The following is a 15,434-nucleotide window of genomic DNA, read 5'->3' as shown; positions in this document are numbered from 1 at the left end:
TATCTGTTTCTTGAGCTTCATGCTCAAGACAGGTTTGGGTGGGTAGACCCAGACTGCTAGAGGCTCCATCTAAGTGTATGCTCACACCAATCACACACTGGTTTTCAACACATTCTCTCAAACATAGCATGCTGCATCTCTGCTCACATTTCATTGGCCAGACTGAACCACATGACCAGACTCAACTTCAAAACAAGTGGAAATGTGTGGGGAAAAAAAACAAATGCTTCCAAAGCTACCAGTGATCAAAAAAAGAGAGGACTTGGGATAACTGTGATCAGATCAAATCACTACTATAACCATCATCACAAACAGAAACTAGTTGTTAAGCAACTAACTCTACTGTGTGCCGAGAACTAGAATAGATTGTTTAGAAGTGACAGGAAGGCTCTCAGGACCAATGGAATATCAATACTTATCCTCAGCTAACCAATACAACTGTCATTGTTGAGTGAGGAAATACAAAAATGAATGAGTTATTTAATTAGCAGATGGGTGAATAAATGACAGGTCACCAATAAATTTTAATGAAACTTAGCTCTCAGAATTGATATAATTAAATTATTAATACACATTATATATAATTATATAATATATTGCTATCAAATTACTAAGTTAAGTATATATAAGTTGTTAGGGTAAACAGAATAATGCTCTTCCCACCACAATATATCCACTTTCTAATCCCTAATATCTGTGTCTCTGTCACCTTATATGGAAAAAAAAAAATTGCAGATGGAATTAAGTTCAGAATCTTTAGATAGGGAAATTATTCTGGATTATCAGGGAAGGTTGACAATAATCACAAGGGTCCTCGTAAGCGGGAGACAGGAGGCTCAGAGTCAGCCCTAGACAGCCATGAGGCAAGCACTGGTAGCAGCTTCTAGAAGCTGGAAAAGGCAAGAAAATACATTCTCCCCCTAGAATCTCTAGAAGGAACACAGCCCTGCTGGCACCTTGATTTAAATCCAGTGAGTCCCATATCAGACTTCAATCCCCAGAACTGTAAGAGAATAAATTTGTGTGTTATTGAGTTCATTCAAATTTGTTATAGTAATAGTAGGAAATTAATACATCTGATAACAAAGTATCTTGAACATATTAGGAATTAGCAAAACTATCTCATTCTCTAGATAAGGAAACTGAGGCTAAGGTTTCAATTACAAGGTGGAGAAAGTGCCAGAACCTGTATTAAAGATCAGTGCTGTTTTCAAAAGATCACAGCAGCCTCGAGGAGCCACTGTAGCTCTTTATTTTCTAGAAGGGACTACAAAGGACTCATAGGTGGCTGGGCGGTGCTTGCCTCAAGGACTCTCCCTTCCCTCTCCCCGAGGAATCCCACACACGGCTGACCTCTGCTGCGTCTAATGGTGCCATGGTTGTGCCAGCTCCAACCCTGTCTCTTCTTGGCTAATCAACTATGACACTCCCTGAGTCTCTTTCTCAAGGGAAAAATAGCTCTTAGAAGACCTATTTCCAGGAGCCCCTTGTGTGGATGGTGCTAGAAGGGCAATGTACATGCCATATAATGTCCTTCCCACTACATTTGGGCACTTTCAAGGCTCCCTTCCCTCCCTTTCTGTGTGCCTGTTTCCCAAAAAGCATTGAGAAAACAGAATCTCAGTTGAATGACTTCATATTTTCCTATTTGGTTTGTCTCAGTTTTGTCAAAACATGTTTCCCATTTATGTAAGATAATTTAATTCAAATTACAGGGTTGCCCAAATTCACTGTGACAAACTCATTGCAGAGTGTTAAATGATAAACCCCCAAACCAGCCACATGTCTTGGCCTTCTCACTTTCTAATCTTTGGCAATGTTCTGTGCTTGAGTCTTAAGGCTTTAATTATGGCTGAATATTTTTGGCAGAACAGGTTCCAGAAAATTCCTTAAATTCACTTTATGCACTTGGAGATTGGTGTATTTATAGCAAGAATGTGGCCTTGGCTTTTTGGTATTCCGCTGATTAGCTGTGATGTGTCAGGGGATCCACTTAGATAATTATAACCTAATTCCCTTACCTGTAAAATGGGGATAAAATACCTCCTCAAACCTTACATAAGGATCAAATAAAATGTGTATAAAGTGCTTGGCATCTTGAGAGCAGTTTTCAGTAAACCTTAGCTGCCAGCATCATCATGACATCACTATAGTTTTATAGTATTATTTATAAATTTAATATATTTATAGTGTTATTGTAGAGTATTATAATCATTATTATATATGCATGTATATAATATATATAAACATATAGAAATGAAATATAGTCAATAGAGGAGATAATTACAAATATAAATTATCATATACAATACCTATCACATAAAGAATGCATAGTACTATACATACTTAACTAGATCTACTCTACATATTTATAACTACATATCCAAGAATCAATGAAATTACAGTTAAAGATTTTTCAGTATTTTTCCTCATATAACTGACATGATGTAACCACAGAACTAAGCCTTATATGTGTACCTGTTCAGGAAGATTGCTCCATTTCTTAGCCTTTTATGACCAGATCTTCATCCTGAGCTACTCCCCAGGGTGTGCCTGATTATTTGATATTATATTTATAGCTTGTCTAGTTACAGCCTTCAGACCATTTCACATTGTTGGCTTTCTTTTGGAAACCTCTGCTGTCCCCCCTTGGCTTCTGTGACACTGAAGCTTCTGAGTTTCACTCCATCTCTGAGACATCAACTTGGAACGTTTTTTGTCTCCTCTTCTTTGCCCTGCACTTCCTGTCACCTCATCCCATGCTCTATTTTCTATTTCTCCTTCATAAAGTCTTTCCACTTACTTCGACATCAGTGACTGAAGCCACTCCCCATGAGGAGGATCAACGTCAATGCTCAAATCCTCTCCTACTCAAAGCCTGCAGTGTTCCTACTGTCTCTAGAATAATACCCTGAACATTAACAGAACAGGAAACACATGAACCCTGGCAGATGGTGGAAAGCAGCCCCAGAGGGGGGAGGAAAGGGAAGTCAGAGGGGGTGGCTTGTGCAAATGCTAAGAACCTGAAAGCAAGATGGTGCCCCTGGGAAATGGTAGCTTGACCAGCACCATCATCCCAGGGCTGGAGGCTGCAGGAGTGACCAAGATAAAACTGCAGGAGAGTCTGGTACCTTGGTCCATGAACATCATTTTATAGTTGTAGGCATGGCACTGAGGACAGCGGGGGATATTGGAAGATTTGGAAGAGGAGGGTGTTGTGATCTGAACAGTGCACTTTTCACAAAATAACAAGAACCCCTAGACATGTTGCTGTTCGGTCACTCAGCCGTGTCTCTTTGTGACACCACAGACTGCAGCACTCCAGGCTTTCTTGTCCTTCACTATCTCCTGGAGTTTGCTCAAACTCATGTCCATCAAGTCAATGATGCCATCCAACCCTCTCATCCTCTGTCACCCCCTTCTCCTCCTGCCCTCAATCTTTACCAGCATCAGGGTCTTTTCCAATGAGTTAGCAGTTTGCATCAGGTGGCCAAAGTATTGCGGCTTCAGCTTCAGCATCAGTCCTTCCAATGAATATCCAGGGTTGATTTCCTTTAGGATTGTAACCCTCAGTAAACACCTACTGAATTAAATTGAATAAAGAACTGGCTTGCCAAAAACTAAAGCTTCTTGGGGATCTCAGGCACACAGGCTTCACTGCTGTGCCTGTTGGGAGGGTGGATCCTGGTTATGAAGATCATTGTGCTGGGGCTGGAAGGATCATTGTTCTTCCTTTTGCTTCAGGATGGCACCTTCTTGGTCCGAGATTGCTCTGCAAAATCCAGGGCGGAGCCCTATGTGTTGGTGGTGTTTTATGGGAACAAAGTCTACAATGTGAAAATCCGCTTCTTGGAGAGGAATCAGCAGTTTGCCCTGGGGACGGGGCTCAGAGGAGATGAGGTGGGTATAACCCAATGGCTTCCCTTTTGCAACCAAAGGACAGCAATAAGGGGAGCTTTGAAGGAGTTCACAGGGATTCTCTAGTGGATCAGGCTGGAAAGAATCTGCCTTCAACGTGGGAGACCCAGGTTCGATCCCTGGAGAAGGAAATGGCAACCCACTCCAGTATTCTTGCCTGGAAAATCCCATGGATGGAGGAGCCTGGTGGGCTGCAGTCCATAGGGTCGCAAAGATTTGGACACAACTGAGCGACTTCACTTTGGAGATGCTGGCTGAGCCACTCCCAAATCCCCACGACTGCAGATCAGAGAAGAGCCACCCTGGAGGTACAGAATGTAATCTAATCCTTCCAGCCCCTTCCACAAGCATCCTCGTCCGTGTCTTAGCTCACAGGACCTGCAGCCAATCCTGACCTTTCCATGCACCCTCTCTCCTGCTTGGCCCGTTGAAGAAAACTCATTCTGTAACACACATCTCCATCCTGCCTGCCAGGAAGCCTTGCCTGAGACCCATGTTAATGCCACACTCCTTTCCCCCACCAGCGCTGAATTTTACTGCAGCCATTTCTGGTGACATCGGCAGTACTGGCATTAGGAATGGGTAGGTGTGTGTCCCCACATTGATCGTGGGCTCAGTCACTGCATCCAGTGCTATGCTGAGCGTGACCAACCTCGGTACACGTCTGCTGAGAGGCAGCTTGGTCCAAGAATGACTCGATTAAAGCATTCATTAATAACTGAATAAATAGATCAGAGAGAAAAGGGAAAGGAGATTGATTTCTGCTGTGTTTATGCTAGGCCTGGTCTGTCTGCATTATCTTATTTTAACCCTCAACAGCTCTTTGATAGAACAGTGGTTCCTATCTTAGATGTAGGGAAACTGAAGCTTAGAAAATTAAGTCAAGGGCTAGAGATGCACAGGTGGTGAGAGGGCAAAGAGAAGTTGTTCTTTCAACTCTTCTAGAAGGAAAGTAGGAAGGAGGGAGGGAGGGAGGAAAGAGAAGGCGAGATAGGGTTCAAATTCTATCACCATTTTCTATGTGTGTGAACTCAGGCCAGTCACTTCACTTCTCTGGGCTTTCAGTTCAGTTCAGTCGCTCAGTCTTGTCCGACTCTTTGTGAGCCCATGAACTGCAGCACGCCAGGCCTCTGTCTATCACCAACTCCCGGAGTCCACTCAAACTCATGTCCATTGAGTCGGTGATGCCATCTAACCATCTCATCCTCTGTCATCCCCTTCTCCTCCTGCCCTCAGTCTTTCCCAGCATCAGGGTCTTTTCCCATGAGTCAGCTCTTTGCATCATGTGGCCAAAGTATTGGAGTTTCAGCTTCAATATCAGTCCTTCCAATGAACACTCAGGACTGATCTCTTTTAGGATGGACTGGTTGCATCTTCTTGCAGTCCAAGGGATTCTCAAGAGTCTTCTCCAAAACCACAATTCAAAAGCATCAATTCTTCGGCATTCAGCTTTCTTCACAGGCCAACTCACATCCATTCATGACCACTGGAAAAACCATAGCTTTGACTAGATGGACCTTTGTTGACAAAGTAATGTCTCTACTTTTTAATATGCTGTCTAGGTTGGTCATAACTTTCCTTCCAAGGAGTAAGCGTCTTTTAATTTCATGGCTGCAATCACCATCTGCAGTGATTTTGGAGCCCAAAAAAATAAAGTCAGCTACTATTTCCACTGTTTCTCTGGGCTTTAGGTTCTTCAAATGTAAATGTTCTTTGCAAGTCTGGACTTCTGTAATTCAGTGATTCTCATGTGCCCCCTCTGTTTATCTGCTGGTGTATGTTATGGCCTAAATTGTAGCCCCCTCCCAAATTCCTATGTGAAAATTCTAGCCCCCAGCACCTCAGAATATGACTGTATTTGCAGACAGGGTCTTTTTGTTTGTTTTTGTTTTATTTATTTTGGCTGCATCAGGCCTTAGTTGAGGCCTGTGGGATCTTTCGTTGCAGCACATGGACTCTAGTTGGGGCACATGGGCTCCAGCACATGCAGACTCAGGAGCTGTGGTCATCGGGCACAGCTGCCCCATGGCATGTGGGATCTTAGTATCCTGTATGCATGCGTGCTAAGTCGCTTCTTATCCCCTGACCAGGGATCAAACCCACGTCCCCTGCATTGCAAGGAGGGTTCTTAACCACTGGACCACCAAGGAAGTCCCCTAGAGATGAGGTCTTTACAGAGGTGACTAAGATAAAGCGAGGTCCTTAGAGTGGCCTTTGACCGCATGGGCCTGGTGTCCTCATGAGAAGAGGAGATTAGGATATAGACACACACAGATATGCGGTCACAGAGAGAAAGGGGACATTTTCAAGCCAAGGAGAGAGGCCTTAGAAGGAACCAACCCTGCCAACATCTTGATCTTGGAATTCTGACCTCCAGGTCTGTGAGAAAATTAATTTCCATCATTTAAGTTCCCTACCACCCTAGTGGGTGGTACTTTGTTGTGGAGGCCCAAGAAGACTGGCACAGTAGGAAACCAGAACTGTCACACAGACACCTATTGTTCTTCAATAGATACCAAAACGACTGTTGCCAAGGCTGCCAAAATGCTTCAGGAAGGCACGAGTGTGGACATCCCAGCTTAAACCCAGGGCCTGACCCAGAGTCCTTTTCTGAGAATCACACGTGGCTGGAGAGGGTAGTCAGCACTGGCCAGGCCACCGTGGGGTCAGTTCACCAGACTCTGCTCCAGCCTGGGAAAGTTTCGGCATAAAGGAGAACATGAGTGAATAAATAAATTAATACATAAATAAATCTTCCAAATATTGCCAAGTAAGAAAGGGATCAAAAGGTTACACTGCCAACATTCAATAGATCATGGAGAAAGCAAAGGAGTTCCAGAAAAACATCTGCTTCATTGACTACGTGAAAGCTTTTGACTGTGTAGCTCACAATGAACTGAGGAAAATTCATGGGTATACCAGAGCACCTTACCTGTCTCCTGAGAAATCTGTATGAAGGTCAAGAAGCAACACTTAGAACCAGATATGAAACAACTGACTGCTTCAAAGTTGGGAAAGGAGTATGACAAGGCTTTATATTGTCACCCTGGTTGTTTAACTTATATGCAAGTACATCATGAGAAACGCTGGGCTGGATGAAGCACAAGCTGGAATCAAGATTGCCAGGAGAAATATCAACAACCTCAGATTTGCAGATGACACCACTTTAATGGCAGAAAGTGAAGAGGAACTAAAGAGCCTCTTGATGAGGGTAAAAGAGGAGAGTGAAAAAGCTGGCTTGAAACTCAACATTGAAAAGACTAAGATCATGGTATTTGGCTCCATCACTTCATGGCAAATAGAAGGGGAAAAAGTGGCAAGAGTAACGGATTTTATTTTCTCAGGCTCCAAAATCCCTGCAGACGGTCACTGCAGCCATGACATTAAAAGATGCTTGTTCCTTGGAAGGAAAGTTATGACAAATCTAGACAGCATAATAAATAGAGGGACATCACTTTGCTGACAAAAGTCTGTACACTCAAAGCTATGGTTTTTCCAGTAGTCATGTACAGATGTGAGAGCTGGATCATAAAGGCTGAGTGCCAGAGAATTGATGCTTTTAAACTGTGCTGCTGGAGAAGACTCTTGAGAGTTTCTCAGACTACTACTCAGTACTACTACTACTACTACTGGAGATCAAACCAGTCAATCCTAAAGGAAACCAACCCTGAATATTCATTGGAAGGACTGAGGCTAAAGCTGAAGCTCCAATACTTTGACCAGCTGATTCACTGCAAAAACAAAAAACAAAAAACCCTGATGCTGGGAAAGACTGAAGGCAAAAGGAGAAGGGGGTGGCAGAGGATGAGATGGTTAGATGGCATCATTGACTCAATGAACTTGAATTTGAGCAAACTCCTGGAGATAGTGGAAGACAGAGGAAACTGGCATGCTGCATTCCATGGGGTCCCAGAGTCGGACATGACTTAGCGACTGAACAACAAAAACAAAGGGTTACAGCAGAACTACAAAGAGGAGTTGCAACGATTTCCTTTTGTGATGAGGATTAGTGAGTTAATGAATGTCAAACACTAAGAACACTACCTGTGACATGTCAATAAATGTTCGTCATTATTATTTTGTTATTATTCTGACTGGGTCATGGTGATAACTAGGACATAGTTCCCCTTAGGTCCAGACAGTGCATGCCTGCTTAGTCAAGTCTGACTCTTTGTGACCTTAGGGACTGTATAGCCCACTAGGCTCCTCTGTCCATGGAGTTTCCCAGGCAGGAATACTGGAGTGAGTTTTCATTTCCTACTCCAGAGCATCTTCTTGAGCCAGGGATTGAACCCACGTCTCTTGTGTCTCCTGTACTGGCAGGCAGACACAAGATTCTACACCACTGTACCATCTGGGAAGCCTCTGGGTCCAGATACCTATGGTTAATGGGATTTCCCAGCTCAATTTCCCTTTATTCTTCTGTGTCTTCTGCCAGCTCACAGAATTTCTCATTTACAAAAAAAAAAAAAGGCTTATCTGACTCTGACTTTAGGTGCTTGGGATTCCTTTTCCTCAGAGAATACAAGAAATGGAAATCACGTTCCCTGAAATGTGCTGGGCTCTCTCTGAGCTGCTGTTTTCATTTGCTCTCGCCTTTGAAAACACTCTGGAAAGGATGCGTTATTGAACCCCTTTTACCAGTGAGGAAACCAAGCTGTAAAGAGGTTACAGCTTTTTTCAAGCTATACTTTGGTCTGCCTGTGAAAGAGGAAACAATGACCCTACGATAACTTCCCCCTAGTGTTGAATCAGGTTGCCAGCCAGTTCACTGCCGGCCTCAGCAGGTGAACAGTTGTCATCCTGACCACCCTTGGATTAGACCATCAGCTTTCAGATGAACAGCTCTAATTATCGGTACCAAGGACCCCTTAAGAATTCAAATGCGTTGGGTTGGCCAAAAAGTTCGTTCAGGTTTTTCTATCCCATCTATGGAAAAACCCAAATGAAATTTATGGCCAAGCCAGTATAACTGACTCATTTTTCTGTACACCTGAAACATTGTAAATCAACTATACTTCAGTAAAAAATAATTAAATAAAATCAGCATAATATATCATTTTCCTAGATTTTTACAATATTTATAGTACTTTTAGGCCTAGAATCTTATATTTTGAGATGTTTCCCTCAATTTATATAAATTTTCATTTGTATAACCTAAAAAAAAATGCAAATGCTTAAGAGGACTCTTTTTGGTTTATTATGGAATTTTCTCCTCTCATGCATCTCCCATGCAAGAGTCTCCTTTTCATGTCTATTTCACACTTACATCATTTATTATGCACAGACACTATACTGTGCAGTTAACAATTATTAATTAACTTGATCGATTTGATCCTCATAGCAACCCTTAAGGTAGGTGCTATCAATATCACCATCTAACCGACAGGGAAACTGAGGCCCAGAAGCGTGAAGTCACTGGCCCACAGACATGTGCGTGCATTCGTACTAAATTGCACAGTCACTGTCCCACTATTTTCAACCCCATGGACTGTAGCCCTTTAGGCTCCTCTGTCCATGGGATTTTCCAGGCAAGAATATTGGAGTGTTTTGCCATTTCCTTCTCTGGGGATCTTCCCCACCCAGGGATCAAATCCACATCTCCTGCATTTGGCAGGCAGATTCTTTACCACTGAACCACCTGGGAACCAGGACGCACAGACACAGCTGGGGTTCAATATAATCTGCAAAAATATTGCCTTTCTCACATAGCCTCAGACAGCATCATAACAAATGCAAATGATCCCCAACCCATTTGAAAATAACCTAGAACTTCAGTTGAAAATTAGTTAACACCTACCTGGAGCTTAGTGTGAGCCAGATGCTGGGTGAAGAATCACAATTTACAGGTGGTTCTTCCTGCCTCTCTTCTGAATGAGCTATGCCCTGGTGTAGAGGGGGATGACCTAGATTGCTCTCAGTTCCACCACATTTTTCATCGTTCTGTTGAGCCCTTTGCCTTTAGAAGGAGGAATCTCCCATTGCTAAGAAAAGATGAAAGAATTTCCTGCAGCCAGGCTTTGCTCAATGAAAATCAGCTACTAGCTATTTTATCTGGTGCTTGAATAAAGTAGCATCTTAGCTGACTCTGCAGGAGAACCGTAATGAGGCACAGGGTTTTCAAGGATCATTTTGATTTCCTGTGGCTTGCTGGCTGTTTTGCAAACTGTAGAATTTGACTGTGCATACAGTGCAGGGTCACCTCTAACATGGGAGCTATTTTGAGAGTAAGATGAGATGATGTAAACAGGGTTCTAGACACATAGAGGGAGGCAGGTGGTTAGTAAGTACCACTTCTGCCTTCAATGATTCCCTAAAGTCCTTTCACTGGATCTGTGTGCCCTGGGTTTGAATGAAAAGCTCACAAAGGGCCATAACAGTTGCAGCAGCCTGGTCTGGTCCCCTGGGAAGGCACAGCTTGTCGACACCTGTCACAAGCACAGAAGGTAAGCAAATCCACATAGGCCTGCAAAGAATGAGCCTAGGAAGGTCCAAGTTGCAGCATATTATAAAGTTGGGTAATTCTGTTAGCCATGTGACCAGAAATTCATGTCTGAATTTAGATTTAGGGAGCATCTGGAGCTTCCTGTGGCTGCTGTAACAAAAGTCCACAAAATTGGTAGCATAAAACAACAAATATGTATTCTTTCGAAGCTCCAAAGTCTACAATTCTGCAACCAAGGTATTGGCAGGTTATGCTTCTTCTGGAGGCTCTAGGGGAAGATCCTTTCTGCCTCTTCCAGCTTTTGGCGGTTGTCAGCATACCTTGGCTTCCTTGGCTGGTGGCCCCATCACTCTGATCACTGCCTCTGATGTCACATTGCCTCCTCATCTTCTCCAAGTGACTCTTCGTCTGTTTCTATCTTATGGGAATACGTGTGATTGCTTTTAGGGATAGCCTAGGTTGAACTCCTCTCTTGAGGTCTTCCTCTCAGGACTTCCCTGGTGGTCCAGTGGTTAAACATCCTCCTGCCAATGCAGGGGACATGGGTTCAATCCCTGGTCCGGGAAGATTCTACATGCCAAGGGGAAACCAAACTCAAGAGTTGCAACTATTAAAGCCCACACCCCCAGACCCCATACTCCACAACAAAAGAAGTCACTGCAAAGAGAAGCCAGCACAGGGTAACTAGAGAGCAGTCCCACTCACCACAACTCGAGAAAGGCTGTGTGCAGCAATACAGACCTAGGAAAGCCAAAAATAATTAATTTTTGTTAAAGACCTTCCTCTCAAGATCCTTAACATAGTCCCAACTTTTGTCATGCTAAGTAATACTCTTTTGCTTAGAAACATTCACAGATTCCAGGAACTAGGACACAGGATATCTCATGGAGCCCACTTTTCAGCCCACATCTCTCATTTGTTCAGTATTGGGCCACGCCTTATTTTATGCCTACGTTATGCTAGATCTGATGCTTCACTCTGGGGACAGAGAGCAGAGGAAGACGGGTCTCTGCCATCCAGGGGAATACTCTGTTAGTCTGTACCCATCAATGCCTGTGCCTAAGCAGGGCTAAGATTTGAAATATTTAGCAGCTGATAGAACACTGGCCCTGGACCCACCAGTGAGCTACCTACTTGTTAATAACCTTCAGAGCTCTACTTGCTGCCAAGTTTTAGAACTCACATCTGTCGACATTGCTGTGGAGTCTAGTAAAAAGAAGTGATCTCAAACGCTTGTAATAAATTGCTGAAAATTATGATAAACGTTTACTTGATAAAGTTTAAAGACTAAGAAACAGAGATAATTAATCAATGAGTTGATTTTTTCACTTTTCGTGTCTGTTTCTCTTTGTTCTCTCTTTGCATCTCTCTCTCTCTTCCTCTTTTTCTCTTCTCTTCTATTATTCCCATGTGTGGATCCAAACAGAATGGTTAACCTTTCTGGCAGAGAAACATTGCCTATGGTTGGTATTTAGGGCAACTGCCAAAGGTTTAAACAAATTTTAATATCTAATATTAGGATGGTATTTACCGTCCTCCTGAAAAAGGGAATTTAATATAAAAGTTTTAAGAGCTTAATTATAATCTTTCTAAAAATTATCTTTAGAGTAATATGTCAGTTGTTGGCCTATCTCTGGAAGTCAGTAATAAGAGATGACAGAATAACTTACTACGTCTGCCCAGCTTGCTTCCTTCTACTTGTTAAAACTACAATTTCATAGCAAATATCATCCATGGAGTGGATTATAAATAATTAGTATTGAATTCATTATATTGGGACTATCCTAGAGAAAATAGGAGTGAGACTACAAAGCAGGCATTTTTCCCTCTAAAGATTAATTCCAGAGGAAAAAGAGCCAAAATAGGGGAATAGATTATCTCTGTAAATACATATAAGAAATAAGAATGTATTCATGCCAAGATATTCTTATAATATGGAACCAAAATACTAGACATCTATACCAATCTCCAACAGAATTTGAATGTAAGTAATGGCTTTGTAATGTTGACAAAAATTCAAGTCTGGAGATTATTTCCACAGCACTTTATCCCTACATGAAAAGATCTATTTGGAGAGGGAATTTTTTTTCCATCCGCCCCCACCTGAATGCAATGCATGAGTCTCCATGAGGACAGAGACCTTGACAATCTCATTCCCTCTTGAATGTCCCTCAGGCCTGCAAACATTCCTGTGCTGGGCAGAGGGAGGATGTGCAAAACTAGAGAGAATCAAAAGTGTTAGTCGCTTAGCCATTCCTTTTTTCAGAGGATCTTCCCAACACAGGGATCAAAACTGGGTCTCCCACATTGCAGGCAGATCCTTTACCGTCTGAGCCACCAGGGAAGCCCAAGAGAATCAAAGTCGTCCCCAACACAGGTCCCTCCTTCACGCTGCACCATCTGGACTCAGCTCTGTTGGAACACTGGGTTCACAGGCCATAGGTAAAGTTGCATCAAGGAAGAAACTCATACACATCCAGAAAAACCAGTTTGCATTCCTGGTCCTGCCCCCAGCTGTGTGACCTCTGAGGAAGTTGCTTCCCACTCTGAGCTAGTTTCCTTGGCTCTTCAGGGAAGGTCCATTCCTGCCCTGCTCACTTCACAAAAAGTTACAGAAGGCAGGAATTCCTGTCTTTGTTCACACGTGCTCAACACCTGTCTTTGCACACAGGTCTTCCTCTGCTCTCAGTATCTTTAAATCCACCTTGTCCACTTAACTCACCCACACTGTATAGCCCATCTCAAGTCTGTATCTTCCACAAAGCACTTCCTGATTCCTCTATATTTGAAACCACCTTCCCTTCCATTAAGTCACCCCATCACTTTATCTGTATATCTCTAGAAACATAAAAGTGTAACATTCTGCTATTACCTGTTTATTGCATAAGAAATCCAGGTAAGAACACTAAATTGGCCAAGAACTACCAGGCCAAGCCCTGTGGTCATCAGTATTCTTCCTGATTAGTCTAGAATGCATCAGAACAAGAGGGGTGTACAGGAGAGAGGCTTCACTGCAGATGTTCCCATCAATTTACAAAGTGAAGTCAAGACGTGATCATCCACATTTTAATTTGTCACAGTTGGGGGACAGGTAAGGGAGGCACCAGGGAGTCTTCATGGCTGACTGCAGTGTAATTAACCCATTTGAACTGCTTATCATAGGAACACAACGCCAGAGTGGAAACTGACCAGTGTGACCTGATTCTGGTGAACAGTCCATGGGTGGGAAGCTTCGAGAACTGTGGAGGGCTCACTTCTGGTCACCCTCCTTACCTTAATCTTACCATTTATCATTCAAGAGCTTCTTTGCCACATCCTTTAAAAAAAAAATCAACTTTCTCCAGGGGGAAAATGTGAGAGGGGAGGGATGAACTGGAAGACTGGAGTTAACACATACACACTACTATATATAAAATACATAACTAATGAGGATGCACTGCAGAGCACAGGGAACTCTACTCAATCCTCCATAATGACCTATATGGGGAAAGAATCTAAAAGAATGGATATACGTGTATGTATAACTGATTCACTTTGATGTATACCTGAGGCTTATACAGCATTGTAAATCAACTGTTTGTTGTTATCATTGTTATTACTCAGTCGCTCAGTCATGTCCAACTCTGCAACCCCATGGACTATAGCATGCCAGTCTCCTCTGTCCTCCCCTATCTCCTGGAGTTTGCTCAGATTCACGTCCATTGAGTCAGAGATGCTATCTAACCACTGTACCCTCTGTTGCCCCAATCTGCTTTTGCTTTCAATCTTTCCCAGCATTAAGATCTTTATCTCCTATACTCCAATCAACTATATTCTAAGTCAACTATACTCCAATAATTTTTTTAAATCACTTCCTGATATACCTTTACAATCTAAAAAAAAAAAAAAAAGTCAAATGAGTTACCCTCTTTCCTAAGTAAAATGAAGCATCTTAGGCTGTGCTTTAACCTACACACACAAAGGTCCTAAATTTTCACTAACTTTCTCTTCTGTGTTTCAGAAGTTTGACTCGGTGGAAGCCATCATTGAACACTACAAGTATTTTCCTATTATACTTATTGACGGGAAAGATAAAACTGGGACCCACAGGGAGCAGTGTTACCTAACTCAGGCCCTCCCTGTCAACAGACACTTCTCACCTAGGTAGCCTACTCATTGTTTCATCTTCAGATCAGTGGATCCAGTGCTTCTGTCATTTTTTCCTTTGTTTCAAAAAAGATTATTTTCTGTGACTTCAAGGGATTTCTTCTTTCATTTTGTAGAAAAAAAAAAAAAAAAAAACATTCTATCATGGAAACTGGAAAATCAACATGGTTTTGAAAGCTCACATCACAGAAGGAACATGTATAAGATGGATGCAAAAAATTAAAAAAAACTGGTTTTTAAAAAATATCTTCCAAAGAAAAGAACTACAAACACGGTCATTATGCTCATGTTACAGATAAGCAACCAAGGTTAGAAGAAGCTATCGCTTCAGGGTTTGCAACTGGCACTTGACAAGTCTGGGTGAGAGTCCCCAAATCTATGATCCTTCTAGTACCTGCTGCTGTCCTCTTGATTTCAAAACTGTTTGGACTTGTGAATTCAGAATGTCTTTATGACTCCTTATGTTAAAGATGTAGGTGAATGTTAGCTCTCCTTTATTTGTAATTCTAGAAATTATAGGGAAGGATGTGGTATGAAAAAACAGATCACTTGTGAATACCACTCGAAGGACAGAAATCAGAAATGTTTTTAGTATGGTGTGAAATGGCTTTCCGCACAGCTCAACAGGTAAAGAATCCTCCTGCAGTGCAGGAGACACAGGACACATGGGTTCGATCCCTGGGTCAGGAAGATCCCCTGGAGGAGGAAATTGGCAACCCACTCCAGTATTCTTGCCTGGAGAATTCCATGGACAGAGCAAGTCTGTGGGGTCACGAAGAGTCAGACACAGCTGAGTGACTGATGCATACAGGTATGAAATGACCACAGTACCATTACCAGTCTACTCTGTTTAGAGTAGCTTTAAGCCCAATGGAATTAACAAATTCACAGTAAGGGAGTAAGGGAAAGGCTGAAGGAAAGTAGA

General features: G+C 42.5%; 1 protein-coding gene across 1 annotated transcript in view; it reads left to right on the top strand.

Moving 5' to 3' along the window:
* CLNK (cytokine dependent hematopoietic cell linker) overlaps positions 1-15,184 on the top strand; it is a 204,223-nt gene extending 189,039 nt beyond the window's left edge. The window contains exons 18-19 of the mRNA XM_027545041.1: positions 3,745-3,900; positions 14,364-15,184. Of these exons, the coding sequence (XP_027400842.1) occupies positions 3,745-3,900; positions 14,364-14,510 (303 nt within the window). The 3' untranslated portion in view covers positions 14,511-15,184. The remainder of the gene's footprint in view (positions 1-3,744; positions 3,901-14,363) is intronic.
* Positions 15,185-15,434: the final 250 nt, after the last annotated feature.

This window comes from Bos indicus x Bos taurus, chromosome 6 (genome assembly GCF_003369695.1).
Source record: "Bos indicus x Bos taurus breed Angus x Brahman F1 hybrid chromosome 6, Bos_hybrid_MaternalHap_v2.0, whole genome shotgun sequence".
Taxonomy (NCBI): domain Eukaryota; kingdom Metazoa; phylum Chordata; class Mammalia; order Artiodactyla; family Bovidae; genus Bos; species Bos indicus x Bos taurus.
Note: the sequence above shows the minus strand (reverse complement) of the source record. Positions and strands in the feature narration are given on the sequence as shown.